Here is a 26,734-nt window from a genome sequence, read left to right as displayed (position 1 = left end):
ACTTAATTCCAAACAACCACCATTGCATTCAACCTGCTTAACTCCTAATCTTTAAACCTGGCCTTCCGTCTAGTGATCCATGCACTGAATCAGCAGCCTCGATCACAGCGCCGTCCTTGTCCTTCTCAGCTCCATGTCTGGCCTGGATTCTTCGCAATGAAACGATCAGCTCCGTCCCCCAAAGGCTCAATATCACCCCCGACTGTCAAGCGCAAGATCGAGTCTACCACGAATAGTACGGCTCACTGTGCCCTCGCGCTGTCCTCACTGATCTGTTCCAGGTAAGGTGGTAGCAAGTTTCTTCAAACCAACTTCACAAAAAGAACCCGAAAAGTTAGTATGGAGGACTGTCAACAACAGCCTGATCGTCGGTCGATACGACGACTCGAATGTACCGCCACAGTCTCGGACGCTGCCTGTGAAAGTTGCTGCCTTCGATCTGGACGACACAATAATCGTGCCTAACACCGGAAGTAAATGGGCCCGCTCAGCAGCCAGTTGGAAATGGTGGGATCCCTCGGTGCCTGGACGGTTAAAGCAACTCTACGATGAAGGTTACCTTGTGGTTGTTCTCAGCAATCAAGGTAACATCAGCCTTAAGGACAATCCAAAGTCGCTTCAGAGAGACACCGCCAGCCTCAACAATCTCAAACAGCAAGTGGGCTCTATCTTTCGACAGCTTGATCTTCCCATCAGCATCTATGCTGCAACAGGTCAAGATCGGTACCGGAAGCCAAGGGTAGGCATGTGGGAGGAGATGCTTGAAGACTACGACCTCCAAGCAGAAGGAGCTGTTGATATGGCAAATTCATTTTACGTTGGTGATGCGGCTGGCAGAGAGAAAACAGACAAGAGACGGAAAGATCATGCAACGTCGGACAGGTGAGCGTATTCAGTGGGCATCGACAAGGAACGGCTCTGATTAATTAATTTAGAGATCTGGCGGCAAACATTGGCATCAGATTTCTGACGCCCGAAGAGTTCTTTCGCAAAGAGTCGATGGAGGCATACGAACACGTTTTTGTGCCTGCAAAAGTTCTTGAAGGACTCAATTCCTCTACTCGAGCCCAAGACGACACCGTGTCTGGCCCGTTCACAAAAAAGAGCCCTCAGGAACTGGTGATTTTCTGTGGCTCGCCTGGGGCTGGGAAAAGCACTTTCTACTGGGATGTCCTGCAGCCCCTTGGCTATGAGAGGGTAAACCAAGACATCCTCAAAACGGTATGTGCTTCTCTGTCTCTCCAAATGCATCCATCTCGAGCACATCCGTCCCCATTACCTACGATTATTCAAAGCTGTTTCAGGCTGAGACATTACTTTCTGTACAGCGCGACAAATGTATCAAGAAAGCGAAGGAGCTGTTGGACGCCGGCAGGTCGGTGGCTGTAGGTACGTGCAACGTTCATTGCGCAGGACATGTTCCTCAATTGCGGTCAAGATTGATATCGTCTCTATCCCCGTCCCTTCTTATCTTTGGTGACACCTTTCAGAGACGGACCGAGCCTGACTCTTGTCTACCATTGCTGGTAACGCAAGTCTGGCCCCCGACTCGTCCCCCCAGCATGTCAAATGTTGCACGACACCCACCTCGCAGCTCGCCCCTCCTCCGCCTCAGTCTCCCCAGTCTCTCACCTACGCGATCACATGCTTCGTGTCTGGTCTTCGACGGGCATTGTCAAGCGAACTGTACACCCCCGTTTTGTGTTCTCATTTTCGTGTGACGTGTCAGGACATGAGTCACCATTTCTCTACCATAATGTGTCTCTGCTAACCGCGTACAATGACAGATAACACAAACGCTGACGTCGAGACTCGAAGATATTGGGTCAATATCGCCCGCGAGTACAATGTGCCTATCCGATGTGTTCGATTTACTGCATCATCCCGCCTTGCCGAACACAACGACGCCGTCAGAGCGCTGAATCCTGAGATAGTATGTATACCTTGACGAAGACAGGGTTGGAAACCGTTTGAACACCGCTCCTTTCGAAGCCTACTCAGCACGTATACGAATGCTAATGAGCATTCCGCGATCACAGATGAACCCAGAAAAGCGCACAATGCTCCCTGGCATTGCATTCAGGTCGTTTGTGCAGAGATTGCAGGAGCCCACCTTGAAGGAAGGGTTCGAAGAGATTTACAAGGTTGATTTTCAGGTAAGTCGACGAGCCGAACGTCAATACCACTGACAGAATCGAACTCTGACCGTGGTTCTCCAAAAACAGTTCAAAGGTACCGAAGAGCAGAAGAAACTCTGGTCGCGATATTGGGTGTCCAAGTTCTCAACATAAATGCAATGTCCGCCACCACCCTTCACTCTCTCGGACAGTCTCGCCCTTATTATTGCACCTTCGCAAGACAATATCACATGCTGAAGGCGAATATTCTGCAGATGATGCTCCGGACACCCTCTCGACATTGGGATTGAGTTCGCGAGCTGGGATCTGCCTAGCTGCAATCAAAGGCCGACACTTCAGTGCACAAGGGTCATACATATCTCGCTCACAGCTTCCCATCTCTTCATCGGCATTCGCTCAACACCGGTACTGATGCTACCACGTGCTCGACCCGAGATATTGAACACCGTTCAAATTCAAGGTCCGTGCGTGCGTCTTGAGATCTGTCAGCCATCAAGCGTATCTTGGGTACCGCTGGGCTGGCTTCGTCCGTGCACCAGTCGCCCAACCCAGAAAGCCGGTACGACGGGGAAAGTCCCTGAATTGGCAAGCGCAAGAAAGTCTCTGTTAAAAAAGTGCGTCTTGGGTTCCTGTCTATATTCTTGGCCGGTCTTATTGTTGTGCGTGAGCCAGGAAAAGGAATATCGGCACAGCATCGCCAGTATGTTTTCTCCCAAGGATGGGGCTACATACGTTGCTGAAGTGGAGAAACAGACAAGCAAGACGCGTTATCAGGCACAGTATGGATTGCACACATTGTATTGACGAGATGCTGGAACTACCTAGTCTCGCGCAGATTCTCTGATCCTATATTGCCTTGGAGCAGTCGGGAGCAGAGCAGCACGGTTCAGGAGCTTTGGACATGCCGAAGACTGGCCTAATGCAAGGAATACAATATGTACCCAGGCAGTAAACTTAATACAGTCGTCGGTCAAATTTCTACTCGAGCACGCTCCCCGCAAGCTATGTGATTTGGTAGAGGTTGAACCCATCTGGATCCGAAGTCCACCGTTTCAACGACTTGGCCACTCTGAAGAAGCGGTAGATGACCTGCCATGTTGATGGGGCGCATTCGATACATTTTGCTGACCTTCGTATTCAACTGCAGTGTTTCCATTTCCATTTCCGTTTCCGTTTCCGTGATGGCCAGGGTCCAAGAATGTGAGGTATCAGAACAACTTCCCTACGTCAAACCAGAACATGAAACGATCGTGGCGCATTTCTGGAATTCTTCACCAGAGATTTTTCTTCGACAATGACCTCATCGTGGTTTGTGCGCGATCGCATCCCAAATTCTCGGGATTGTTGTCACCATGTGGCCGCACAGGCCTGATAACGGTCGTTGCAAGGCCGGGATGTTAGATTCAGATCTCATCTTCATTCGGGTCAATCAGCCAGCCGCTTTTGATACTCGTACGATCTTCCAGAAAGCTGGAAGCGTGTGTTTCTTTCTTCCTACCTTGTGATGAAGTGACAACTGCTCAAGCGGCTCAGGGGGTATCTGGTAAGCCTCGCGAGGCTGGGCTGGGCTGGGCTGTCAGTGAGGTTTGCGACTTACCTACCCCGTGGTCCGTAGTGTTCCTTGGGACTCGGAGACTTGGAGACCACCCAATCTGCGCAATCAATCGCGGTCGGACTACCTTTGCAAGGCATCCCTTCCAGTTCGATCGCTGGTAAGCGAGATTCCCCGTGTCATTTGCTTCCTCGCTTTGTTCCTACCATGCCGTGACGTTCGGAGATACCTGCGAGGGAGTACTTGCTGGTCTTGGAGCCGGTCCCAAGCTTGCCTGGGCGCACGAGCCACTGAGCATTGTGCTTTCAAATGGCGCCAGCCCACAGATACATATGCCTGCACATACAACGTATTCACTCCAATTTCACAAAGTTCAGCCTATCGTTCTGAGAGAGACTACTCCGAAGTAGTAGTTGGTAAGCTCGAGATGCAGTCGCATCGCTCCATCCAAGTCGATTGGCTGCTCGCTGAAAATACCTCAGTTTGGCGACGACGTAGTGCTTTTTGCTAAAGAGCCTATGCCGTGATCGATAGCAGGACCATTCCTGCAGCAGTTCGTCGCTACCACAGAACCCTGCCTCGGCTTCCAACACCCCCAGAAAGGCGAAGATGCTCATGGATGATATGTGGTGGGGAAGTCATTTAGGCTTTGCCCTTGCAGGGACTATCGATTGCGGCGTCTGAAGGCTCTCCACGAAGTTCGCAAAACATTCCGACCATGAAATGGGCGTTGCATGATAAGACGAGTAATCGCTTATCAAGCCAAGCATCAATATCTAAGACACGAGCACGCCATCGGTGCAATACTGAAGGTATCCAAAGCCACCCAAAGCCACCCAAAGCCACCCAAAGCCACCCAAAGCCTTGTTCTTGTCTTTATTTGATTCCAGAAATCAAACGTTGCTAGAGCCTAAACCGGCCGTTGGGGGCCGGAAATGCGCAGGCTGAAGATTTCCGGGAAGTTTGCTACCGGGGATTTTGCTCAAACACGCCAGTGTCATCCGTACAGTGATGGTAGTTTCGAGTATGGGTGTAGCTTCCAGAGACCCTTGTCGCCAGTCTAAGGAAGGGCAATTGTGATGGGAATTCACATGTGGACTTCTGCTCGTCAAGGTTTAATTCTGCTGGGGAAGACGGAAAAATGATGAAGGGGACAACAGCCGACCAGATCCTGGGAAACTCAAGCAACAGCGTCGATCACATCTGCAAGTGACGTTAGAAAGTCAGCATCGGCAGTCAAACCCAGCCACCTCGTACTCCTCGTACTTTCTCGGTATGAATGGTCGAATAACACCTGTCACTGACGGACAGAATGACAGGAAATAGAAACTTGATCTAAAAGAAGTATTTTGTCTTCGTCATGAAGGGCGGAAATTTTTGTCGTTCTGCTTCTGAAGACTTGGAGGCATGCTCGACACTTTCCTAAGAACCTTCTGCTTCTGGTCGCGCGTTCTGTAGCAGAAGGGGTTCTCTCGCGGAAATGCCATAAGAAAAAGCGATAGAGTCGCTAAACAGAACATACCGGGGGACGCTGTAAAGCAGCTGAATCAGGCAGGTCAGGAAATTGTACGAGTAGCACCGATGAGATAATGCCCCAGAGTATATCTGATACCGTTCCTGCAGGCGGCTTGACAGGTCCGGCTGGGTTCCTTGCATGAAGCTAGCATTCGAAAGACGGGCGGAAGCATCAAAGCGGCACGGAAGATGGCACAAGCGCTGTGCCGCAACGTTGCTCGCTTGCAAAGCGTTGGGAGACAGCAAGCCATCCGGAATGCAAATGATGTTCTGTGCAGTCCTTCTCATGCAGTGGCTACGCCACATAACCTAGAGTCGGCCACTAAGAGGCTGAACAAAAGCAGGCGTTGACGAGTACTGTGTATACCTGTCATGAGCCGGAGGTGTAGAGTTGCAGTGCTGCCTTAGCTTCGGAAAGGTACATGAATGACACTGGCTTGCTTCTTTGTCTGCATGCCGGCAGTAGAGTCATAGCATTGGAAGTGACAGGGCAAACAGAAGGAGTGCAAGCCACAAGGTCATAACCAACCTTTCCTTGCAGCATCCTCGTGTTAGAGGTCGAGGAGAAGCTCTCACAAACGCCAGACATGTCGTAAAATGAGCCAGCTATCTTTCTGACTCGGTTATCTGTTATGGCTTCAGAACCGGCTGGTTCGAGACAAGACCCTAAATTTATTCTTCAGCCAGTCTCTTCGACACCGCGCTCATCTATCCACTAGCAGACGATTGTGTGATTGGGCCCAAGATCGGCCGAAGGAGTTCGGAGAGCTGCGAAAAAGAGAAGGTGAGTAGTGGCTGCTTGGGTGTCGTGAGTGGCTTTTTGTCTGGAGACTTCTGGAGGTCTTTGGGTGGTTTTGGGCTCGCGGGGAGGCCATGCGGTGGATGGTCCGTGAGAAGAACAGGACCAGGGTTGGTGCTACCCTGGTTCGCCCTGGCAAGGGTCCATCAAGAGATGTTGTTGGTCGGCGGCAGAGAGGTGGAGAGGTGGAGAGAGAAGAAGCCTGCAAAAGCCAGCTGTGGCCTGTGACCTGCGCAGGGATTCTCAAAGATTCTCAACCCAGCAGCTCCACGGCACACAAGTTTTTGCACCGCAACCTCTCGCTGTTGACAACTCACGCAGCATCGCTCAGCCGTCTATCTGATTTAGACAAGTCGACAAATCCTGTCTCTCTTTCATACTGCCACTCTTTCTTATTCGTACACATGGCGTTCAACTGATGGAACACTGACCAAACCAGATCATACCTGTGACTGGTCTTGTCTGGCCACCGCACAAACCTGGACCAACTACTGTCCTGTCGTCCACGTCCACCCAGCTTGGGCCTCAAACACAGACAAACAACACCTGCAAAACCTGCAAACCATTCACCACCATCGTCACCTCAACTGTCACCAGCCATCATGCGCGCTGTTGTCCGACTGTGACCGATCCGGGCCATCCCCCGTCCCAGTCCTCCTTCGATTCTTGCATACACCTTCTTGGGGTTTTATCATACCCCGGACACTCGCTCGACTTGCAATCCTAACATTAATACTATCGACCTCAAAAGATCAGCATGGAAAATCTAATGTCGTATTTCTTCGACGCAGCTGCGCCTGGCGTTGCTCGGTCTCCCACCTCGTCAACTAATCTGTCTTCGCCAACCACGTCTACCTTCTCCAAAGGTCATTCTTCGCGTGGCTCCGGTTCGTCGATCAACTCCTCGCCGATCCCTCGAGAGTCGCTCGACATGTATGCGGGGCCAAAGAGATTGGAGGATGTAACAGAAGAACCACAAGAAAGAGATGACTTTGAGGGCTACACGCTGGTCGATGACAGCAGGACCTATGATTTCCCCGACTATGACAAGGCTTTCTCAGATTATCATGGTCAACCTTCTCCACCGAGCTCGCCTGTACAACCTGAATGGACCCTGGGAGACACCGATGCCTGGTCCTCGACATCCTCCGGTTTTCGATTCTCCAAAAGACGTCGGTCCATGGAGCAAGCTCCTACGGTTGCTCCTGTCAATCCGAACCGTCTCAGCAGTAAATTTGGGTCGATGAAAAGACGTTGGAAAAACAGATCGGCTGTAGAACCGAGACTGTCCATCATCACCCATATGAACTCCCCAGCATCCTGGTCGGGATCCATTAGCTCCTCGCAGGTCCTCAGTCCTGCATTGAGCGCAATCTCCAAGCATGAAAGTCTACTTCCTTCCTCTCCAGCAGTACCGCGTGCGAGTCAGACCTCGCTGGAACTGGAAACAGAACCAAAGCCTATCGAGCAGACACCCGAGGAAGATGACGAGGAGCAAGGTCAAGCGACCACACCGTTACTGCCGCCGGTGCTTGCAGAAATCTGCCAAAAAGAGGAACCTATACAGTCTCCTCTTCAGTCACCTTCAATTGCGCCGACATCTGCAATCATGAGCTCACGGACTTCCATGGACACGTCCCTGTCATGTCTCCCGTCGCCACCACTATCAACCAAACCGTCCATGGTATCGATGCATAACAGGTCTCGGACCAACACCATGACTGGCTGTCCAATTCTAGACATCCCACCATTGCAACTCCTGGATGATGTTGCTGATCTATGGGCTGTTCGACTTGGACATGCGAACTTCACCATCCATCCTGAGCCATACATCCCAGATACCATTGACTTGGACTCGTATACAGAGTATCGCAACAACTGGGATCATGCCCGGACTAACTATGCCAAGCACATTGCGCGCACTGCCGAACATTATGGGTCAACATCCAAGGTCTTCAAGTTGACAGAGGACAAGTGGGCTTCTATCGATGATGTTTGGAAACGACAGCACAGCCTGATGAGGACTGCCCTTGACCCAGTCCTGGCGCGTCTGAGTGATGGTGACTCTGAGATGCAGGAGTCTACGGCATCGAGTGTGGTTCTTGAGAAACCACTCACCAAAGTTGTACTCCCTGTCATCGACGATAAGAGCGGCAAATTTCCAGAACTCGGTGACGGTGAGATCGTAGGGCCAATGTCCGTGGCCCGACCTCGAGCTTTGACACATCCTAGCAGAGGAAGCGACTGGCGCAGCCCACCTCTGTCAACGCAGAAGCGTAATCTCATTCAAATTCTCTCCGACATTTTCCACAAATAAATTGTACAGTCCCAACGACTATTACTTGTACACAAAACTTTCTTACTTTGTACAAACTTCTTCGGATCACGGCACTAGATACAGGGATTCTAGGCGTTATCGAGACCATAGAAAAGGCGACCTGATGGAAAAGTCATCATATCAGTGGAAGCCATCAGTACTATTTACTCCGACTCTCGGTGACTCGATGTTACTACTACGACCTTTACGACATTCCTTCTATATGAAGGTCAATATCAGATGATCATGACTTGCAACTTCAGCACAGCGAAGCGACGATACATTCCTTTGGCGATAGAGATGAGACGCTTTTTCGGTCTTACAATTGGCAATTGTTTTCAAGGCACGATACAAGTTGTCATTACTTATGGCGGCTACATACTTTGGCAAATCTGACTCGCGAGAGTTGGCAGACGTATGTAGCGCAGTCGGTTGGTTTTGGAAAGGTGATGGCGGATCAATGAGGTGGAGCTGATGAGGGTGATACTCATAGATATGCAAAACTGTTGAAAACCAAAACATCTTCGTTTGCCCTGTTCTGCTTTTTCTCTCATGCAGAGTTCTTTATGCGATCGACGGTGTCAACTGCATCCTCTTCGACCTGCACGTCGATCCGTATTGTTGATCTACGCCACGTGCCTGATGATCATCGATCAACAAATGACCAATGACTTGCGATAGCACAATATTGGAGGAGTATCTGAGCTGTAAGTACTCGTACCTAGCTTAGGCCTCCCATTTCCAGCCTGGGCGGATCTGCTCGAGCTGCTTCAAGGGAGAGGTTGTCGAATGTATCGACTTTATGAACACGAAAATCTGCCTCAAATCTGAACTCGGGGACATATCGCGGGACATTTGGAGTGTTCCTCCGTGTTCACCTTGCCCAGCCTTCAACAACAACAACATCATCATCGCATCGCGTCGCGTCGTCTCCTCAATCTTTAAGATGGAGCTTTCACTCTTACTGTTCGCCTCCGTTCTGCTGTCACATCTCACCTCTGCCCTTCACCTGGACGGCAACTTCATCGACGACCATACTCCGGCGGGCTTGCCTACAAGCGAGATGCTACACCTCTCCGCCGTTGTCAACACTCCTAAACCTCCATATCACGCAGTCGTCGAATGCTGGGAGCTTTCGTCGCCGTTCATACAGTACCCTACTGTCGGGAAAGCTCTAAGTCTCGGCGACACTGCGAATGCGACGTATGTTGTTCTCCCACCATACAGTGCGGAGGGCTGGCATCGGCCACCGAGTCCTATGTAAGTGACTAATAAGTTCACTTACAGTACTACTACTATACCCGATTGATTTTTGAAAGGTTCAAGTAAAAGCAAGACTGTTTCCAAAAGATGAGCAGGGATTCAGCCGTGGGCACTATCGGATTCAAACTCACACTCATGAACCCTGATGAAGATGCTCCGTAATGCAACCCAGCTTCGGCATCATTACTCGTGACACCCGCCAGCCGCGCCAAACAAGCGAGATTCCCCTTCAAAAACCCTGTTGTTGTCCAAACGCCCGATAACCGAGTGATTGACTGGGTTGAGCAGGTTCTTCATCCTCCTCTCCGGCCTAGCTCACGTCAAGACGTACCCTCCTGTGCCTCTCACAACCAACGTCAACACCGATACCAATGCCGGACCCGACCTCGATGTGAGCGCGCAGCAGCAGGAACAGCGCCAACAAGTCCTCCTAGACCCCCAAGAACCGACAGAGTCACTGTACATCGTGTCGGGCGTCACCCCTCTAATCATTGCCGCCGACACGGACACGCGCTCACCAGGGCATCTAACGTTCTACCCCAGTGATACCGAGACCGTCGCAATGCAGGTCCCATTCAAGCAGGGGAAAGTGCCCGGGCACAAAGTCCTGTATGGCGGGCCATGTCGGAGGCGAGGTGAGGTGAGGTGATCTTCATTCTGAGCTCGAGCTCATTCGCCTCCACGTCCACGTCCACGTCCAAAACCCAACTTCTGGACACTATTTGAAAGAATCATGCTGCACGCACCCCCAACCCACCACATTCACCTCGCTGGGTCGGATACTCGGGTTCATTGAACTTGGCCAGGTGCGCCTCCTGTACTCAGGAGCAACGGCGCGAGTGCTTGATCAAGCAGTTTAGGATATCAGAAGCGAGCCTGCAAAAGGCAGAATGCACATCGAAGCTTCGGGTGGACAAATCAGGTCGAGCAGGCCAAGAAAAGGGCAAGGAATATACTTGGTCGAATCTATCGGCAACCTATTCAGTTACTAAGTTACTCACAGGGTATCCTATCCAACAGATCGATCTATCTCTCTAAAATCACTGAAGTTTCTATCATCCATGGGGCAGGGATACATCTATCCCGAAATTTGCATGCCCCTGAACAAGGCTTCAAGTGATGACTTTCTCTTCAAGAAGCCTGTCTCCTCCCCCTGAGATCGCCCATGATCTCGGTGAAAAGCTGCCTGAAGAAGCCGCGAGTCTCCCAGATCGGCAGAACCACCGAAATGATGGTCGACGAAAACACCCAAATGAAACTGATGACCACCCACGCCGTGAAGAAATGCTCCGAGAATATATAATGGCTAAGGAACATGGGGATCGGGATCAGAAAGTCCATGATGAACGGCAAGACAAACGATGCGATGCAAGCGAGCTTGAACGCCGAACGGAGACGGCTTGGATCGTCCTCCAGCGCGGCGTCGATGGACATCTGTCGCTCTTCGTCGATGCGGATCGAGCTTCGGCGCCGGCCTGAGGCGACATGCTTTTCGTCCGGATTCACGGATGGCATGACAGGGGAAGCAGGCGACAACGTATCGTCGTCCGACGACTTGATGACGGCATCGTCGCCAGTGCGCGTCGTGTCAGACTCGTGTCGTGCCTTTTCGGGTTCGACAGCGTGCAGTGCATGCTCGATGTTGATTGCGCGAGTCGTGCTCCAGTCGTAATTGTCTGGCTTGATCAGGGACACGACGACCGACACGATTAAGCCGGTCATGATCGCGGCAAGGTTGCCTGCCAGCGTCGCGTAGTTGGACCCCGTAGACGCGAGGGTGAGTTCGCCGTAGTAGACTTGTGCTTCTGCAAGCCAAGCTGTGAGACCTGCTGCCAGACCGGACAATGCGCCGGCAATGGCTCCTGCACGGCTTTGTTTCTTCCACGTGACAGCAAATGCGGCAGGGAAGACGGCGCCACCGATCAGCAGGCCCATGACCAGGAACAGCCAGCCGAGGTCGATGCCGATAACGTGCCAGATTATGGCGAATATGGCCATGGTCATGCCGAAGACGGCGACATTGACGTGCGCCATAAATATCAGGTTCTGAGGGGTAGCGGTGGGCTTGATATATGTCTTGTAGATGTCGAAAGTTAAGATGGAGGAGACTGCGATGAGTTCGGCGGACGCGCATGAGGTGACCGCCATAAAGAGCGTGATCAAGAGCGCAACCGCACCGTTCTTCCCGAGGAGGGTGCTCGATGAGAACGCCGCTGCCAGACCGGCGGAGATCTGATCGGCTGTTGGCGGGTTCGGATAGGTAGGGAAGGCAGGGTTATCCGTCAAGGCCACAGCAGCAAGGCCCAGTGTAGTTGCAAAGCCGAAAGGGATTGCGAACCAGGCCATACCGCCTAGAATATATGCTCGGACGGCGGTGGTAGGCCGAGACGCAATCGCTCGTTGCCAGTAAGCTTGGTCGAGGAAGACTGTTCCACTACCGGAGCACAATTGGATGACGCCGAAAATGAGAGCATTGTTGGACTTCAGTGTCAAGTACGACCCGTCCTGGTTTCCGTCGACCGGTCGAAGGTTGGCTGCCTTCTTGAGGAGCTTGTACATCTCGGCCGGAGAACCGATGAGACTATTCTCAGCGTAGACTTGAAACATGAAGTACAGGATGATGACCATCAAGATGAGGGTATGAGAGTAGTCGCCTGTGCTGGTCAGTATCGTCGAGAACAGCTGAGGAAATACACTTACATAAGAAGGTAGCACGGAGACCGCCCATCAAGACCTACATTCCAGACTGCGTCAGCAGCGACACAGTGGAAAGAGCGGAGCAACCTACGTAGGCGACCACGCCCAATGGGATCAAAAAGATCGCCGCATACACGTTCATGCCTGTCAGAGTAGTGACAACAGCAGACCCTCCAAGCAGTAGTTGTGAGCCGACGAGGATATTCGTGACGAGGGCGAAGAAAATGAAGACGCAATGAGCGAAGCGTCCATAGCGCACTTGAATAATCTCCAGGAAGGTATGGCAGTGAGGAGCATTCATCTTCGTCTTGCAGGCGAGAATAGAGAACATTAAAATTTGGACAGTAGCTCCAGCAGCATACTTTGACGTGTCAGTCGAGGGACTCACGAGGAAGAATATAGTACTCACCCAGAAGGGCCCTGCCACACCATATGTATACGCCACAGTGCTACTCTGTAGAAGGGTAGCCGCCCATGTCCAAGCAGACACAATGCCAGCGGCGATGAGACCAGGTTTGATACTGCGACTTGCTGTGTTGAATTCTTCGCTTGTCCTCGTGGAAAAGTTGGTATATCTGTTCTGCTCCAGTTAGGCCTAGGTGCTAGCAGATGCCGAGACGTCATACCTGTAGCATGGATATTCCAATCATGACGGCGGTGAAGAAAAAGCCAATACCAACAACGACACCATAGCCTGCTCCTACGGGGAGGACTGTAGAGACAGAACTCGACATGGTGATAGACGCAGAAGACAAGACCAGATTGCGATCGAATGGAAGTAGGCAGCCTTCAGAGACAAGGGGAAACAGCAGGGCTTTATAGATATACGTACTCACACGCCAGGTAGGTATTCACGATAACGGTCAAGAAGCCCGGCGAGCCGGGCAATGACCGGCGTAGAGTGACGCGCCCAGAGACTTGGTACGTAGAATATTGTCGGACACCCATTGAGAGAAGGAGGAAAATCTCTGTTGACAGGGTATCTTATCTCTGTCGACCGGGCAAGCCAGACGATGCATCCTGCATGGCTGATGACCACATTGTGACTATGATATTCGACAGATTCTGCTGTTTGTCGTCGAAATCCGATGACGACATGCATATGGCCTGTAGATAATCCTTGCCAAAGAATCCCTCGACAGACCAAGCGTGAAACGGCTCCGCGGTGATCTGCGAGGCTGAAAGATAGGTTCTGATCGATTGGGTGAGACTCCATAGATATGGGACAAGGCTATCTCCAATATGGAAGCTCGTAAATAGCCCTTCAGTCACGTGGGTCAGACACCACTCTGAGGCGGTTGTGTTTCCGCTGGCTCTTGTCAAAAGTGTATGTTTCCAACTTGCAGACTGCATATTGGCTTGTGGCACCAGACGGAGATGGCCTTCGGTACATCTGCTGGGCAGAGGTAGCCTGACAAAGACATTGACAAAGAAGGCATTTCTCACGGAGCTAGTCAAGCTCATGAACAAACCATTATCCAGCGATCCTGCTTCGAGTATCTTACCAACCCTCAATCTTCCTTGCCATCAGCGACAATCCTCCTTGTGGCTTGATGATAAGGCTGAAGTTGAGCACAACGTCGTCTCCCATCTTTGCTTTTGGGTTGGTCAGTGTCCAGTCAAACTTGCCGACTAGAACAGCCAAGAGTATTGCGAACTCCCCTCTTGCAAATCTTTCGCCAATGCAGCTTCGGACACCGGCTCCAAAGGGAACAAAGGAGTACGTGGCTGCTTCACCCTCGAGACCACCGTGAGGATCAAACTTCAACTTGCCATTTTCTGCTTGCCGGAGGAATCGCTCAGGTTTGAATTGATCCGCATCCAGCCCCCAAATGCTCTCGGAGTGATGAGTTCCCCAGATGCTTGTGGCAACTTGTGTCCCAACAGGTAGATGTTCGCCTAGAAGGGTCGTTCCAGGCTTTGCCACTTGTCTCCTGAGGATTGGCGCTGGAGGGAACAGACGCAGCGTCTCACTGCACACTGCTGCCAAGAATGGAAGTGACTCGACGAGTGGCGCATCCACCGACTCAGTCTTGGAGTCAGGACTAGGTAAATGAGTTTGCACCTCGTGTCGCAATGCCGCTTGAACGTTCGGATGATGCGCCAGAAGATACAATGCCCATGTCGTGGCAACGGACGTAGTGTCTTGACCAGCAACCATGATAGTTGCCGACTGAGCCAACAGCTCCTCATCAGAAGGCGGATGTGGAAACCGGAGCAGGGTTGCGATGACATCTGTGTCCGCAAAATCTCCGGTATTTTTGTCTTCCCCAGCTTCTGGATCAAGGGTTTCCCGGCGAGAGAAGGCGGCTTTTCTCGCCTCGATGAGTGGCATTGTGGCGTTGTGTAGGGCCTTCTTCATCCGGTCTATTTCAAATTTTCTCTCCATTGGCAGCCTGAAGTATAGCCACTCGGGCAGCAGGGAGCCCAATAGCCGGTAAAAAGTCGCCCGTGAGCTTGTCGTCATTGCCAAAGGTAATAGCCTTGCGAGCTCATTATCAGGAGCCTGGGTTGCATTGACATTTACACCAAAGCCAGCAGAGGCTATGACATCGAGTGTAGTGCGCATCAGCCAGTTGTCCACGTCGATACGACAACCCATGGCTGATTCCTCAGTTGTCCTATCAATATGGTCTTCCAGAGCTTGGACGAGTCGAGTCGCGTGAAACCAAAACTTTGGGAAAAGATTCTTAATATGCTTGAACTTGAAAGCTGGAGCCATAGCTTTTCGTTGGCGCTTATCACGACCGTTAGTGAATATTGGGCCATGCGGACTTTAACGAACCTTGTGCTCTTCTTGGTCCACAATTACGAGTCCTCGACCCGTGAGATGTCCAATGAGTTTCCTGGAAATGGCAAGTTTATTGAAGTTGTAAGGCTGCAAAAGCATCATGTCTTTCGTTCCTTGAGGCTTGGTGATGAGGAGTCTTTCGTCATGGAAGACTCCGAAATAGCGAATAAGGCCATCGTTTGGTGTTGACCTCATATATCGTTCCAGGTCGTCAGGCTCTGGTTCGAGCAGGAAAGTTTTCCACCATGGTCCCTGAGGAGCAAGGGGGAACTTCCGCAGCGGACTTACTATGGGTGCCAACCAGATAACCCACAAGGCAGTAAGAATTAGTTGTATGTGTATCGTTGAGGATAAGAATATAATAGGTTGGTGGATGAGACTGTAGCCCAGGACAAATTTGACTACTAAGGCTGCTCCAAGTAGTGTATTCAAGAAGGTGTATGTCATTGTGAGCGTGGATGAACTTAGACGAAATGTTCAAAGGAGATGCACAGAGGAAATCGCACCAGAAAGGGATTCATATACCCAAGACGCATGCCCGCTGGTCACGGGTTGTGGAGACCAAATTACGAGGTTGCTCAACAAACGCAGATGTCGTACAAGATTTGAGGCATCCGAATGGATTACCCGCCTCGAGAGACTTGACTCAGCTGAGAGGCAACAGGGATCATCCGGCAGACAGGAATCCAGCCTTCCCATTGTTCGTGGCTCTCGTGTCGTATGCATCTTGCAGACAACAGAAAAGATATTGTCCACCTATTCCGCCCGTATAGCAATTGTGGCCATTGCATCTGAGAAGTCCGGCCGAAGCAAATGACTGTCTGAAGCGAACAATCGAAATATGGTGCTCGTCTCATTCAGCAGAGAGCCATAGCATAGCGGGCATAAAAACGCGTGGAATGGCGAGATCTTCCAGTTTCGACGGTAAAATTCCGTTTGCAAACGTGTCGAGTGGAGGAAGGCCAGTCTGACCAAGGCGGGAAGCATCCAATTACTTAGAAGCTAGAAAGATGTACCTCTCACCTGCGATCAGCCAGACGAAGATGTAAGAAGCGTGAAATTGCTGTCGGACCAAGTCAAAACTGAAAATAAACTGAAAAGACGCCAAGAGATTCAATCCGATCACGTGACATGAGCATTTCTTCGCCTTTCCTGAGCCTTTCTCCTCCTCTTGCGTGTCTGAATACCAGTTGGCGTCCAATGCTCCATCCCGGTACAAAAGTCTCGCAAGGCGGTCGAGACTTCTTGGGTTCCTGTTTGAAGCATCCACACAAGGTGTGAATGACAATCTTACTGATTACTCATGCGCCATATTACCTTCTCGTATCTGACATGATCAGGCCTAAAAGGTTTCAATCAGCATCCGGTGGAGGAAAATCAAAAGACTCAGCCGTAAGCGGACTTGAATTGAAGAAAAAGTTGTCGGTTATGTATGGATTGCCTATCTCAAAGGATTAGAGAATCTGGCAAGTACACAGTACTCGGCCGGCCTGCTGACACACTTTCGGTGGAACAGGAGAGTGAATCTTCTCGAGTAAGTGACCGCTAGGCTTTCCGTGCTTTGCAATGTCCTGATCCCGCGATGCCCATGTTTGCTCGCAATCGTGGTCCCAGTTCAGATACAAATTGCGCCTAGACAGTGCTTGTGTCAACCTTGTTGTCGGTATTGGGAATTGCGGTGATCAGCTCAGACGAATTGGTTGCTTGATCAACATGGTGGTCTTTGTCATCTTTTGTTGCCTTGACCACGGCCATACCCAGAATGATAAGAAGACAGACGATCTTAGTGAAGCTAGCTCTCTCATCCGAAAGGCTTTCTTCCCAATCGATTGAATCTCCTGGTCGAGAGAACTGCTGTGTGAGTTGCGTGACGTATTCTGGATTGTTAAGATCAAACTCCATCTCTGGCCACGCGATTTCGATGCAAAACCCTGCAAATTGCACTACGGCCCGCGCAGGTAGATCGCCAACAAAGAGCCAAATGAGAGCACTAGCAACCGTCACTATGGGATAGAGAACAACATCCACAATAACAGTCAAAATGGTAAAGATAGGTGCATGGCGCAGTTGTTGCTGGAATCTTGCCAATCTTCGCCTCAGTTTCTCGCGGAACCTCTTCCCGGAGGGTATTGCAGAGGCCATGTCAGGATCCCCTTGTTTGCGCTTCTGGGCCGCACGACGTCGATACCATTTCATGGCCCCATAGCATCTCCAGATGCCAACGATAAGCAAGCAGCTACCGAAAGCAATAGCGACACTATAGCCAAGAGCCCGGGCTCCTTGAGACACTTCAAGGAACATACCAATCAGGAATGACACTGTGGCCCCGATGATTAGAAGATATTTGCTGATGATGAATGCAACGCTTGTGGCGGGAGGTATCAACCCATATCTTCGATGACCAGTAGTAAGGGTTTCGTGGTCGAGAACAGTCTCCCTTGCCCGGGCCCATAGATCACGGGAGGGAAGCCGCTCCCAAACATCTCTCCAACGGCCAAGGCGTCGGCGCCATTTGTCATTTGTGCGCCACACAGTCAGGGTGACAATTGCAATGGTAACGACTATACCAAGCCAGTCCCACCAGAGTGCACCAAGCTGATTGACGCGTGTAGACATGCTCAGTAAACTGCAAGAAGTAGTAAGTGGAAGGAATATTGCCGACAAAATAGTTAGGCGCCCGATGTTGAGATCCTGCCGCTGGCTTATCGCTTGCTCAGTTCTAGTCAGTAGTCGCTCCATGCTCTGCTCAAGATCATCCATACTGTTAGAAGCATCCTTATGCAGCAGACGCTTCTCAAACTCTACGTCGCGGAGAATCGTTTTGTCGTTCTCGGTCAAAGTGGTGATCAAGGAGATAGCTTCAATAGCAGCCTCGGAGCACATGATGATCTCCCTGATCGCCCTCGCAAAGCCTTTGACATGTCGCCACTCGGGTGACGACTTTCTCGCGTTCGATTGCAGACGATCGTGCGGTAGATAAGCAGTATCGTACGAGATTGATTCCAGAAATGAAGTCCAGATGATAAGCAGACTGTCTAGCAGCTCGATAGTCACCAGGCGTATGCCCTGATCAACATCACCATTGAAGAGCCGGACAGCGGATGTTGGTTTTATAAGGGCTGTAAAGAAAGTGTCCTGAAAAGGTTCGTAGTCAACATTATGGTTTCGCAATTTTATGCCAAAACAATGACATTGGACTTGCATTTGTCAGAAACTATTATCGGAAAGGATGCATAAAGGATTTCTCTTACCTTCCAGAGCCTTCTTCTCCATCCAACGTGTGTAGAAACGGTTTGACAATACATAGAATTCTGGTTCTCCCTTCGCGAGATCGAGGCTCTGCCTGGGGTCACCGTGAAGGCTCTGTCTTTGGAAGAAGGCCGCATGATCCCGAAACCTTTTTACATCTTCGAAGTCAGCGTCTTCGGTATTTATGTATGTGTTACAAGTAAGCGTGCTTCCAGTCGGATCAGGCGTCCAGAACCTCAGAAGGTCCCGACAGGACAAGCCAGAACCACTTGCCTTCTCTGTGCTCGCGCTCGAATGACTTCTGCCCGTGCTCGAGCAGGAGTGCAGGGAGGCGGTGCCGGTATAGATGGAACCATGGCCACGAGCACTCGTACATGGACTGACGCTTGAGATCGAAGACGCAGGGAGGGCTGAGACAATGCCACTTCGGTAACATTCGGTGCAAACGATGAAGCCTGACCTGGAAATCCCATTTGTGGACACATTTTCAGATGGCATCTGCCTGGAGAATGAACCTGATGTCGTACGGAATATCACCCTGATAGTTTTCGCTTGCAGCTGGCAGGAAAATCGTGGCACGTCCGCAACATCGACATACCCTCTGTGTATACATACCTGCCCAGCACTGCCTATGTCGACAGCAGTTATGGGCTTCCCGGCAGGGAAATTTGCAAACGGAGCATCCTCAACACTTACCCCATCTCCTCCAAGGGCTATATTCCGAGCAAATTGTGGTTCCATCGAGGCTGAATATCGTAGTTTTTCGGTTCGAGTGGTCACGCTCACTTTGTTGGTGCTTGAGAGAGTTCTTCGATGTAGCTGAAGCTTTTTGGCGGGCAATTCTTATTGCCGGCTATTCTCAATCAGAGAAGCTTCACTCAGCCGTATTGAAATAGCCCATGGTCCACCACATCGTATTTGTGCCACTCTCCATACTCAATCCGGGGACCGAGACCGAAGAAACACGGAGATCACATCATACCTTGACGCCACTCACGAGCACCGAACAGCGCAAAGACTAGTCAGGTGGTGGTCGACGATTCGAGCCGAAGTGCCGCTCCATTCCGTTGTGCGAATGCTGATAGGATGCACCAATGGGAAGTAGGAAGCATCAGTAGAAGACCGAGCCGAAGGATCGAGACCTGGAGGAATACGAAAGGACGACTGGTTTGGTCAGTGTTTTGACAACTACGGAACCTCGTACTGTCATTAGAATTGGACATGACTCGATGAGTGTCATGATCACATGATCACATGATCACAACTTTTTGGCCGTTCTTGGCATGGTTACCTAATCTAGAAGTGCGCCGCGCTTCGAGCAGCAACCCATGTTCGTGTTCATGTTCATCACCCATTCATAGTCCTCCGTCCTTTCGAATCACATTCAAGCGTTACAAACGTGATAATCGGGTTCGATAGATGCAGTTCCAAGTCACTGTACACTCGTATGGGTTTGCCATGACGCAGCGTCCCCCAATCTCGAGACATCTTCGAGCCGATGACAGATCTCATTGTTAACCCTGTCCAGACTCGAGACCGCTTTTTCTCGCCAATATCCATAAAAACGGTACCATGGTTCCATCCTCATTGATTGACAGCACTTCGGACTCGACAATGGTGAACCCAGCTTTCTCGAGATGCTCAATATTTGTCTCCACGTTGAAGCTGCTCCAGTACATGCGAGCTCCCAGCCAATTTTCATTCATAGTTCCAGGATCATCCGTGACACCAAGGTTGCACAACAGAAAGCCTCCAGGAGCCAACCATGTCCAGATTTGCTTGAGCATCGCAGGTTGCTCCTCTCGAGGCAAGTGGATGATTGAATAGAAGGCCACAACAGCCGACAATGAATCGCTTTCAAAGGTGAGCTGTGTCATATCTTCCCGCACAAAGGCGACATTGGCATGAGGTACATTTGTTCTAGCCAGGTCAATTTGAGCGTCAGAGATATCGTTAGCGACCACATGTTGAAAACGCTCGGCGAGCATCCTCGTAGACGGGATGCCTGCGCCACAGCCCAACTCAAGCACCTTGGCCTTGGATGCATCGTCGATGTGGGATAAGAGCTTCTCTAGAAACATGGTGCGAAGTGTTTCCTCCTCCAGAGTCCATTGCAAGTACTTTTCAGCGATTTTATTGTATCCTTCTCGAACCAGAACCTTGGAGTCAGCTGTTTCGTCCATTTTGTGACCGTTGAAGCTGGTTGCAGTATAATATGTGTCCTGAATGCCACCTATCTCGATTTTCAGACAATGTGCACTATATCAGTCACTTTGTGAGTCATAAGGGCTGCTCGAGCGAGCAAAAGCCCAGTCACCTACGAGGTTGCATTTCTCCAATAAGAGCGGCGGCCTCGCGACCTGACTCGAACTGAATAAGGTTCCCCTCGCGTCTAGGATGACTGAATGCTGTAGTCACTGTCGCCGCTGATGATCAAATGCATAACAGTGGTGTCGAATGGACGTCACGTGGGCGACCTCTCCATCTGGATAGCTGCACCGTGTCCCCTCGACCAGTCCTTTATCATCGCCATCTGCTTGAGGCAGCATCACAATAACGAACGTCTTCGCAAGGACCGCGACCAGTATCTTTATTAGCGTGGGCTGCCCCAATCATGCCCCCATTGTTAAACCCCTGATTTGAGGTTTGGGCCCATCACGGCCCTTCATCGCCGGCAGTGCCGGCTAAGTCGGCATCTAAGCGTTCGCGGCGACAATGTGGGACATTCTCCTGCTTGATCGCAACAACACCGTGTTTGCTGATGTTCCACGAATGACGCTCGAAGAACAATGAGTACCTCGGGCCAAGTTGAAGCACACTTTGCGTTTAAGACGTCTTTCAATCTCTGGAAATGCTCGAAATCGTGAGTGTTTGCACAGTCCTTGCTGGTGGATTCAGACAGCCGCAGAGACCACGCCTTCCGAGTGTCTATCCGAGCCTACGGATCATCGACTTAGGCCTGGTGACGCCCATCAGGACCCCTAACCTTGGAGTGTGAGCCTTATCGACGAAAACTCCGCGAAAGACCGGCTTACCGATCTCCACCGCCTTAGGATTAACAACACTTAATTTTCTCCCGTCAAGGCCCGTCTTCCACGCATATCGTACGAGTACCTCCCACCGCTGGAGCTGCGAAATAAATTAACACAAAACATCTGGGCATGGTGGACGAGAAGACGCCCAGCGAGCAACCAGCATGGTCTCCTACTGCTAGCCAGGAAGGCGCCGAAGCCGAAGTCTTTGACGAGCTGCGAAATGACGACAAGAAACCAACAACCCTGTCGACGGACAACTCCTGGAGGGACTACAAAATCGTCGAGTTCCTAACCTACACGCCAACATGGTGTCGCTGGAACCCAGAAAAGCCGCCCACGTTCTCGGTCTGGCATAATGTCCTCTTCGCCTTTGCAGGCGCTTTCACCGTGGGCAACCTCTACTACAACCATCCGATCCTCAACATCTTAGCGCACGACTTCGACGTTCCTTATGTCACGGTATCTCGTATCCCGACGTTGATGCAGGCCGGCTATGCGACGGGATTGCTCTTCGTCTGCCCGCTGGGCGACTTACTGAAGCGACGACCATTGACACTGGGCCTGGTCCTTTTCACAGCGACTCTGTGGTAAGCGTTTTTCACCATCATCCCACCACCACCTCTCTCCGTCTCAGTCTCATTCTCATTCTCAACCTCGCACACCCGAACTTGCCCTTATCTCCGGGGGCCACTGCCCTCCCCCAAGCAAGCTCCATTCCCTACTACAGTCTGTAGGCTCACCCACTCACAGGATCGGCCTGTGCCTCACACGCTCCTTCGCGGCCTTCTGCGCCATCAGCTACATCTGCGCCATCACGACGGTGATCCCGCAAGTCATGCTCCCGCTCGTCGCCGAACTGGCCCCACCCACCCAACGCGCCATGGCCCTGAGCATCGTCACCTCCGGCAACCTCTTAGGCATCGTGGTCGCGCGCATCCTCTCGGGCGTCGTGACCAACTACACGTCCTGGCGCAACATCTACTGGATCGCCCTGGCCCTGCAATACTGCGTCTTCATCGCGCTCTGGCTGTTCATGCCGGACTACCCATCCTCCAACCCGGACGGGCTGAACTACTTCAAAATGATCGGCGGCATCATCCTGCTCTACCGCAAACACGCCGTCCTGGTCCAAGCCGGCCTGATCTCCTACTGCGTCTCCGCCTGCTTCACGAGCTACTGGACCACCCTGACCTTCCTCCTGGCCGATGCCCCTTACCACTACAGCCCCGTCGTCATCGGCCTGTTCGGCCTGATCGGCATCGCCGGCATAGGTCTGGGCCCCCTTTACGCCAAATTCCTCATCCAGCCCTTCGCCCCGATGTTCAGTTGTTTGTTCGGTCTGGTCGCGAACCTCACGGGCGTCGTTGTGGGCACGTACACGGGCGAACACTCCGTCGCCGGTCCCATCATCCAAGCCTTCACCCTCGATATGGGTCTGCAGATCACCCAGGTGGCGAACCGTGCCGCGATATCGTCGATCGAGCCCAACGCCAGGAACAGGGTCAACACGGCCTTCATGCTGCTCACGTTCACGGGCCAATTGACGGGGACGAGTGCGGGCGCGAAGCTGTATGAGAGAGGAGGTTGGATTGCCAGTGGGAGTTTGAGCGTCGCCTTCATCGGCTTGACCTTTTTGATTTGTTTGGCTAGAGGCCCGTATGAGCAAGGCTGGATCGGCTGGACCGGCGGATGGGATGTGAGGAAGAAGAATCTTGCCGAGGCCACCAGTGGACCGATGCCCGTTGCCGTGGCGGACGTCAGGACTGACGAGGAGAAGTAACGCTATACATACTATCATGTTTGATGATCTTCAGCATGGCGGACGTCAGGACTGACGAGGAGAAGTAACGCTATACATACTATCATGTTTGATGATCTTCGGCATGGCGGACGTCAGGAGCGATGAGGAGAAAGTAACGCTATACACACACCAGTGGTATGTGTGATGATTTTCAGCATGGCAATCGGAGTTTTTTATCTCACGAGATGTTTTACAAGAAATAGCGACGTCTGTTTGGGAGAGGATCTGCAATAGATGGGTAACCGGTGCATATAGATGGGCGCAAGGAAGCGAAACTCTTGTGACAATTTCCATGCGCCTTACATACCTTACCTAAGCCATACTAGATGTGTCGCATAAAGTGGCATCTCTCTAGCTTTGTGGTATCGGAACCACAACCACGTAGAAAATAGCTACTAGTATTGCAGGACCATTGCTGCCTCATTTGCTCGCGTTCTCACCCCCTATGTACACTACAGGCGAATGCAAGGGGCACCTAACCATGGTAGAGCTGTACAGTCCTCCACATTGTGGTGCCTGGTCCGAGCGACGGCGACGGCGACGGGCAGCCATGGTCGCTTCCCTTCCCTTCCCGACATTCTCATGACTCGTCATGTCCCCCAGTCCATTCCCTAACCCATCCAGTCAGTTTACATCCGTCACAAAAATTCACCGAGACAGGGCCTCTTTAGATCGAAAGGCCCAGCTGGTAAATACTAGGGAACATCGTAGGTGCAAACTTACCAATCCCAAAATCACCTGTCCCTCATTCAACTCCCGGCTATTCTTCTCCCCCAACCACTCTGGCTCCGTCCTGTTCAGGCCCTCCTCAATGTCAACCGCATTCCCGCCCGTCACGAAGAGCCCTTTCCCATGCGCCTTCGGATCTGCCGTGACCTGGATGATGTATTTCGCCACATCGAGCGGCGTATTCATCGGCATGTTGTTCTTCGTCCATTCGGTGCGCACGCCAGAGAGAAGTTGCGTGTCAGTAGCCCAGGGACCTGAACGTCGCTCATGTCAGCTATTGCCCCACCCACCGCACCAGCATCTTGGAGCCGAGATGGAGAAGAGAAGACGTACAGATAGCATTCACCCTCAAACCGTACAGTTGGGATGTGAACGGACGCAGAGCTCTCATCAATCCCATGACGCCGTGCTTGGCGGCAGAGTATGCGAACAAGCCTGGGGACTCTTTGAATCCGGCGACCGAAGAGACTAGTGTGATGCATTTCGACGACGTGATGTTCTCGGCGGTGGTGGATTGCCTGTCGAAAGTGTGCTTTTCTTTCAGGTAGGCGACGGCCAGGCGGGCGAAGTACAATGTGCCGTTGAGATTGATGTCGATCACATCGGCGATGCCGGTTGGTGTCTGCCCTCGTCAGCTCTCAGCGTCCAAAATAAGATGCTGGGATGAGTGTAGACTCGCCTCCCTAACGCTTTCCAGGTTCAGCTTGTCTGGCTCCCAATACCCAGGTCGCTCCGTAACGGCCGCACAACATATTGCCATGTCGATCTGGCCATGCTTGGAGTATGCAGCATCAAACAATGACAAGAGAGATTGGTAGTCGCGAACATTGGATTTCATATATGTCACACTGCCGGCAGACTTGGAGGAGGATTTGAGTTCCTCAGCGAGGTTCGGCCCTTTCTTGTCGTCCCAGTCGCCGAAGAAGACGTGCGCGCCTGATTGGTACAGCTGGGTGACAGTTGCTGCGCCGATACCCTGAGCGCCGCCTAGAGATCACGATGTAAGACAAGGGTTGGGAGGCATCATTAATATCAAGGTCGTCCGCATACCTGCTAGGACCACGACCTTGCCATTGACTGAGCCAAGCATATCCTGGTCGATCTTGATCTCCGCCATGGTGATGTCTGTGGGGAGAAAAGAAGGATTGTACCGTTGTTGGCAGCCTTGCACAATGATCCCTGCTACTCGTGAATGCAACCTGCACCTGGGGACAGGGATATGATCAGATGTAGGAAGACATCGGCAAAGCTGCATAGTCGATAGGATGATATAATCCGGCACTCCCACATTGCCCACATATGGGGACGCAAAGGCCGAAAAGGTTCGCCTTTTCCGGAGCGTGCAAACACATGTTTGGCCATCATCCGATGGGGGGATGATGGGGTTAGTAGCTTTCTCGCTTGATTCGCGTTTTGTTCTCTTCGGCACTTGCTGGGGCTGAGATTGATTGGCGAGAACCGCAAAAGATGGAGAGGACAAGGCTGTGGCTTGCCCCACGACTGCCCACGTTCTGTAAAGATGGGTTCGATATCGTGGGGCATTTCCGGACAGTCAACCGACTTCAGTTAAACAGTTCCGCCATCCGCGCAAGAGAAGAAAAACGCATGAGAACTTCACAGCCTCAAGAAGTCCAGTCGTGGGTGTTTTCATCATTGCGGCAGCTTGCTAGCGAGAAATCCCTGGTCACTGTGATATCAAGACTGAGAAAGAGCCCGACCTTTCTCACAATCCCCCGCGGAAGACGGTCCGTATCCGACAACCATCATGGCTGGGCAGAAGAAGAGTATCGTCGTCACAGGTAAGTCTGCTCAGCTCAGAATATCTACCCGCGGTTCGGTATCACCATGCAACCTGCGCAGGACGGCTAACAATGGGCGACACTTGCAGGCGGCGCCAGCGGTATAGGTCTTGGAATCACTCGCTCTTTCGCCGAACAAGGCGCACACGTATCTGTGTTGGATGTCAATGCCGAAGGCACAAATATTGTCAAAGCACTGTCTTCAGAGTTCTCCGACGCAAGCTTCTCATTCCACAAGGTCGACATATCAAACTGGGACGAGCTTGCCGCAGCTTTTGAGCAGATTCACCAAGACCAAGGCCGGATCGATGTCGTGATGGCGAATGCTGGGATATCGAAGGAAGGTCCACTCATCGTGGACGAGGAAACGCCATCAAAGCCCAACCTCCCGACCTTGGAGGTCAATTTGATTGGCACTATTTACAGTGAGTGGCTTGTCTTTCTTTCATGGCTCATATTCGGGACTGATCCGCTGGCAGCCGTAAAACTGGCAATCCATTATATCAAGAAGAATGCGCCCGTCAATGGAGCGATGCCGGCTTCGAGGGGATCAATCATTTGCACAGCGTCCAATGCCGGCTTATATCCATTTCCAGTGGCCCCAATCTATGCAGCCTCCAAATTTGGCGTGGTTGGCCTGGTTAGGTCGCTTGCACGACCTCTTGAGAAGCAAGCAATCCAAATCAATGCGCTTGCTCCGGCGGTCCTAGGTATGTGCTTCATACATGAAAGCGGCCGAAGTGGTTTTAACTTGTTCGACAGAAACGAATATCGCGCCGAGCAAAGACCTTTTCAAGCCGATGATCATGACCCCTATGTCGACCTTGACGAGAGGAGTGCAACAGCTGGTGTCCGATTCATCGTTGACTGGCCAGATCGCCGAGATCCACGGCAACAATGTAACCTTGGCCCAGCCGCCGCCTTATGTGGATGAGGATACCGGCAAGAACATTGAGACGTTCTGGTCGCTGGGATATGCGTAAGGATAGCGGACTGATGCCAGCCAAATAAAATCTTTGATCCTTCTCACTGATAGTGACGTAAGTGTG

At 51.6% G+C, this 26,734-nt stretch overlaps 10 protein-coding genes across 12 annotated transcripts; 5 read left to right on the top strand and 5 right to left on the bottom strand.

The window, feature by feature from the left end:
* Position 1: 1 nt before the first annotated feature.
* On the top strand, positions 2 to 3,118 carry PV05_08124. Of its 2 annotated transcripts, XM_013457622.1 has the most exons (7): positions 2 to 235; positions 282 to 882; positions 936 to 1,221; positions 1,329 to 1,389; positions 1,788 to 1,933; positions 2,040 to 2,156; positions 2,226 to 3,118. In XM_013457622.1, exons 1-7 carry the CDS (start codon positions 157 to 159, stop codon positions 2,289 to 2,291), a joined length of 1,356 nt encoding a protein of 451 aa, XP_013313076.1. In that variant the 5' UTR covers positions 2 to 156; the 3' UTR covers positions 2,292 to 3,118. The 2 variants fall into 2 exon arrangements, with proteins under 2 accessions (XP_013313076.1, XP_013313075.1); XM_013457621.1 differs by having other exon boundaries at positions 1,788 to 2,156.
* Positions 3,119 to 6,219: 3,101 nt separating this feature from the next.
* PV05_08123 (uncharacterized protein) lies at positions 6,220 to 8,842 on the top strand. Its single transcript, XM_013457620.1, has one exon. It carries the CDS (start codon positions 6,762 to 6,764, stop codon positions 8,319 to 8,321), a length of 1,560 nt encoding a protein of 519 aa, XP_013313074.1. The 5' UTR covers positions 6,220 to 6,761; the 3' UTR covers positions 8,322 to 8,842.
* A 425-nt stretch (positions 8,843 to 9,267) lies between these two features.
* On the top strand, positions 9,268 to 10,562 carry PV05_08122 (uncharacterized protein; the record flags this gene model as incomplete). Its single annotated transcript, XM_013457619.1, has 2 exons — positions 9,268 to 9,581; positions 9,873 to 10,562. The coding sequence occupies 2 exons, from the start codon at positions 9,268 to 9,270 to the stop codon at positions 10,231 to 10,233; spliced, it is 675 nt and encodes a 224-aa protein (XP_013313073.1). The 3' UTR covers positions 10,234 to 10,562.
* Positions 10,563 to 10,569: 7 nt separating this feature from the next.
* Positions 10,570 to 13,203, bottom strand: PV05_08121 (uncharacterized protein). The gene is made up of 5 exons (XM_013457618.1): positions 12,908 to 13,203; positions 12,691 to 12,861; positions 12,373 to 12,642; positions 12,285 to 12,318; positions 10,570 to 12,238 (listed from the first exon to the last, which is right to left on the bottom strand). The coding sequence occupies exons 1-5, from the start codon at positions 13,013 to 13,015 to the stop codon at positions 10,716 to 10,718; spliced, it is 2,106 nt and encodes a 701-aa protein (XP_013313072.1). The 5' UTR covers positions 13,016 to 13,203; the 3' UTR covers positions 10,570 to 10,715.
* PV05_08120 (uncharacterized protein) lies at positions 13,183 to 15,868 on the bottom strand. The gene is made up of 2 exons (XM_013457617.1): positions 15,067 to 15,868; positions 13,183 to 15,018 (listed from the first exon to the last, which is right to left on the bottom strand). The coding sequence occupies exons 1-2, from the start codon at positions 15,517 to 15,519 to the stop codon at positions 13,783 to 13,785; spliced, it is 1,689 nt and encodes a 562-aa protein (XP_013313071.1). The 5' UTR covers positions 15,520 to 15,868; the 3' UTR covers positions 13,183 to 13,782.
* Positions 15,869 to 16,493: 625 nt separating this feature from the next.
* On the bottom strand, positions 16,494 to 19,461 carry PV05_08119. 2 transcript variants are annotated; one of them, XM_013457615.1, is made up of 3 exons: positions 19,304 to 19,461; positions 18,324 to 19,174; positions 16,494 to 18,269 (listed from the first exon to the last, which is right to left on the bottom strand). In XM_013457615.1, exons 2-3 carry the CDS (start codon positions 19,060 to 19,062, stop codon positions 16,705 to 16,707), a joined length of 2,304 nt encoding a protein of 767 aa, XP_013313069.1. In that variant the 5' UTR covers positions 19,063 to 19,174; positions 19,304 to 19,461; the 3' UTR covers positions 16,494 to 16,704. The 2 variants fall into 2 exon arrangements, with proteins under 2 accessions (XP_013313069.1, XP_013313070.1); XM_013457616.1 differs by having other exon boundaries at positions 18,324 to 19,461.
* A 121-nt stretch (positions 19,462 to 19,582) lies between these two features.
* PV05_08118 (uncharacterized protein) lies at positions 19,583 to 20,850 on the bottom strand. The gene has a single exon (XM_013457614.1). The coding sequence runs from the start codon at positions 20,502 to 20,504 to the stop codon at positions 19,836 to 19,838; it is 669 nt and encodes a 222-aa protein (XP_013313068.1). The 5' UTR covers positions 20,505 to 20,850; the 3' UTR covers positions 19,583 to 19,835.
* Positions 20,851 to 21,482: 632 nt separating this feature from the next.
* PV05_08117 (uncharacterized protein) lies at positions 21,483 to 23,136 on the top strand (the record flags this gene model as incomplete). Its single annotated transcript, XM_013457613.1, has 2 exons — positions 21,483 to 21,943; positions 22,107 to 23,136. 2 exons carry the CDS (start codon positions 21,483 to 21,485, stop codon positions 23,134 to 23,136), a joined length of 1,491 nt encoding a protein of 496 aa, XP_013313067.1.
* A 611-nt stretch (positions 23,137 to 23,747) lies between these two features.
* PV05_08116 (uncharacterized protein) lies at positions 23,748 to 25,003 on the bottom strand (the record flags this gene model as incomplete). Its single annotated transcript, XM_013457612.1, has 5 exons — positions 23,748 to 23,768; positions 23,881 to 24,140; positions 24,220 to 24,508; positions 24,575 to 24,873; positions 24,937 to 25,003. 5 exons carry the CDS (start codon positions 25,001 to 25,003, stop codon positions 23,748 to 23,750), a joined length of 936 nt encoding a protein of 311 aa, XP_013313066.1.
* A 478-nt stretch (positions 25,004 to 25,481) lies between these two features.
* On the top strand, positions 25,482 to 26,704 carry PV05_08115 (uncharacterized protein). Its single transcript, XM_013457611.1, has 4 exons — positions 25,482 to 25,685; positions 25,775 to 26,110; positions 26,165 to 26,395; positions 26,448 to 26,704. Exons 1-4 carry the CDS (start codon positions 25,652 to 25,654, stop codon positions 26,666 to 26,668), a joined length of 822 nt encoding a protein of 273 aa, XP_013313065.1. The 5' UTR covers positions 25,482 to 25,651; the 3' UTR covers positions 26,669 to 26,704.
* Positions 26,705 to 26,734: the final 30 nt, after the last annotated feature.

Source organism: Exophiala xenobiotica, assembly GCF_000835505.1.
Source record: "Exophiala xenobiotica strain CBS 118157 unplaced genomic scaffold supercont1.5, whole genome shotgun sequence".
NCBI classification, from domain to species: Eukaryota; Fungi; Ascomycota; class Eurotiomycetes; order Chaetothyriales; family Herpotrichiellaceae; genus Exophiala; species Exophiala xenobiotica.
This window is presented reverse-complemented; position numbering and strand designations above follow the sequence as displayed.

What these genes read in the sequence shown, in the direction of transcription:
- PV05_08118 (XM_013457614.1), bottom strand. Translation starts at nt 20,504, where the DNA reads ATGGACGAAACAGCTGACTCCAAGGTTCTGGTTCGAGAAGGATACAAT.
- PV05_08124 (XM_013457622.1), top strand. Translation starts at nt 157, where the DNA reads ATGAAACGATCAGCTCCGTCCCCCAAAGGCTCAATATCACCCCCGACT. An exon ending in GATCGAGTCTACCACGAATA is followed by an intron (nt 236 to 281) that starts GTACGGCTCACT and finishes GATCTGTTCCAG; the next exon opens with GTAAGGTGGTAGCAAGTTTC. An exon ending in TTTACAAGGTTGATTTTCAG is followed by an intron (nt 2,157 to 2,225) that starts GTAAGTCGACGA and finishes CTCCAAAAACAG; the next exon opens with TTCAAAGGTACCGAAGAGCA.
- PV05_08120 (XM_013457617.1), bottom strand. Translation starts at nt 15,519, where the DNA reads ATGACATACACCTTCTTGAATACACTACTTGGAGCAGCCTTAGTAGTC. An exon ending in TGGACCAAGAAGAGCACAAG is followed by an intron (nt 15,019 to 15,066) that starts GTTCGTTAAAGT and finishes GGTCGTGATAAG; the next exon opens with CGCCAACGAAAAGCTATGGC.
- PV05_08123 (XM_013457620.1), top strand. Translation starts at nt 6,762, where the DNA reads ATGGAAAATCTAATGTCGTATTTCTTCGACGCAGCTGCGCCTGGCGTT.
- PV05_08115 (XM_013457611.1), top strand. Translation starts at nt 25,652, where the DNA reads ATGGCTGGGCAGAAGAAGAGTATCGTCGTCACAG. An exon ending in GAAGAGTATCGTCGTCACAG is followed by an intron (nt 25,686 to 25,774) that starts GTAAGTCTGCTC and finishes CGACACTTGCAG; the next exon opens with GCGGCGCCAGCGGTATAGGT. An exon ending in GCTTGCTCCGGCGGTCCTAG is followed by an intron (nt 26,396 to 26,447) that starts GTATGTGCTTCA and finishes CTTGTTCGACAG; the next exon opens with AAACGAATATCGCGCCGAGC.
- PV05_08121 (XM_013457618.1), bottom strand. Translation starts at nt 13,015, where the DNA reads ATGTCGAGTTCTGTCTCTACAGTCCTCCCCGTAGGAGCAGGCTATGGT. An exon ending in TTGGAATATCCATGCTACAG is followed by an intron (nt 12,862 to 12,907) that starts GTATGACGTCTC and finishes TAACTGGAGCAG; the next exon opens with AACAGATATACCAACTTTTC. An exon ending in GTGTGGCAGGGCCCTTCTGG is followed by an intron (nt 12,643 to 12,690) that starts GTGAGTACTATA and finishes GACACGTCAAAG; the next exon opens with TATGCTGCTGGAGCTACTGT.
- PV05_08119 (XM_013457616.1), bottom strand. Translation starts at nt 19,062, where the DNA reads ATGGAACCACAATTTGCTCGGAATATAGCCCTTGGAGGAGATGGGGTA. An exon ending in GGAGAAGAAGGCTCTGGAAG is followed by an intron (nt 18,270 to 18,323) that starts GTAAGAGAAATC and finishes GACAAATGCAAG; the next exon opens with TCCAATGTCATTGTTTTGGC.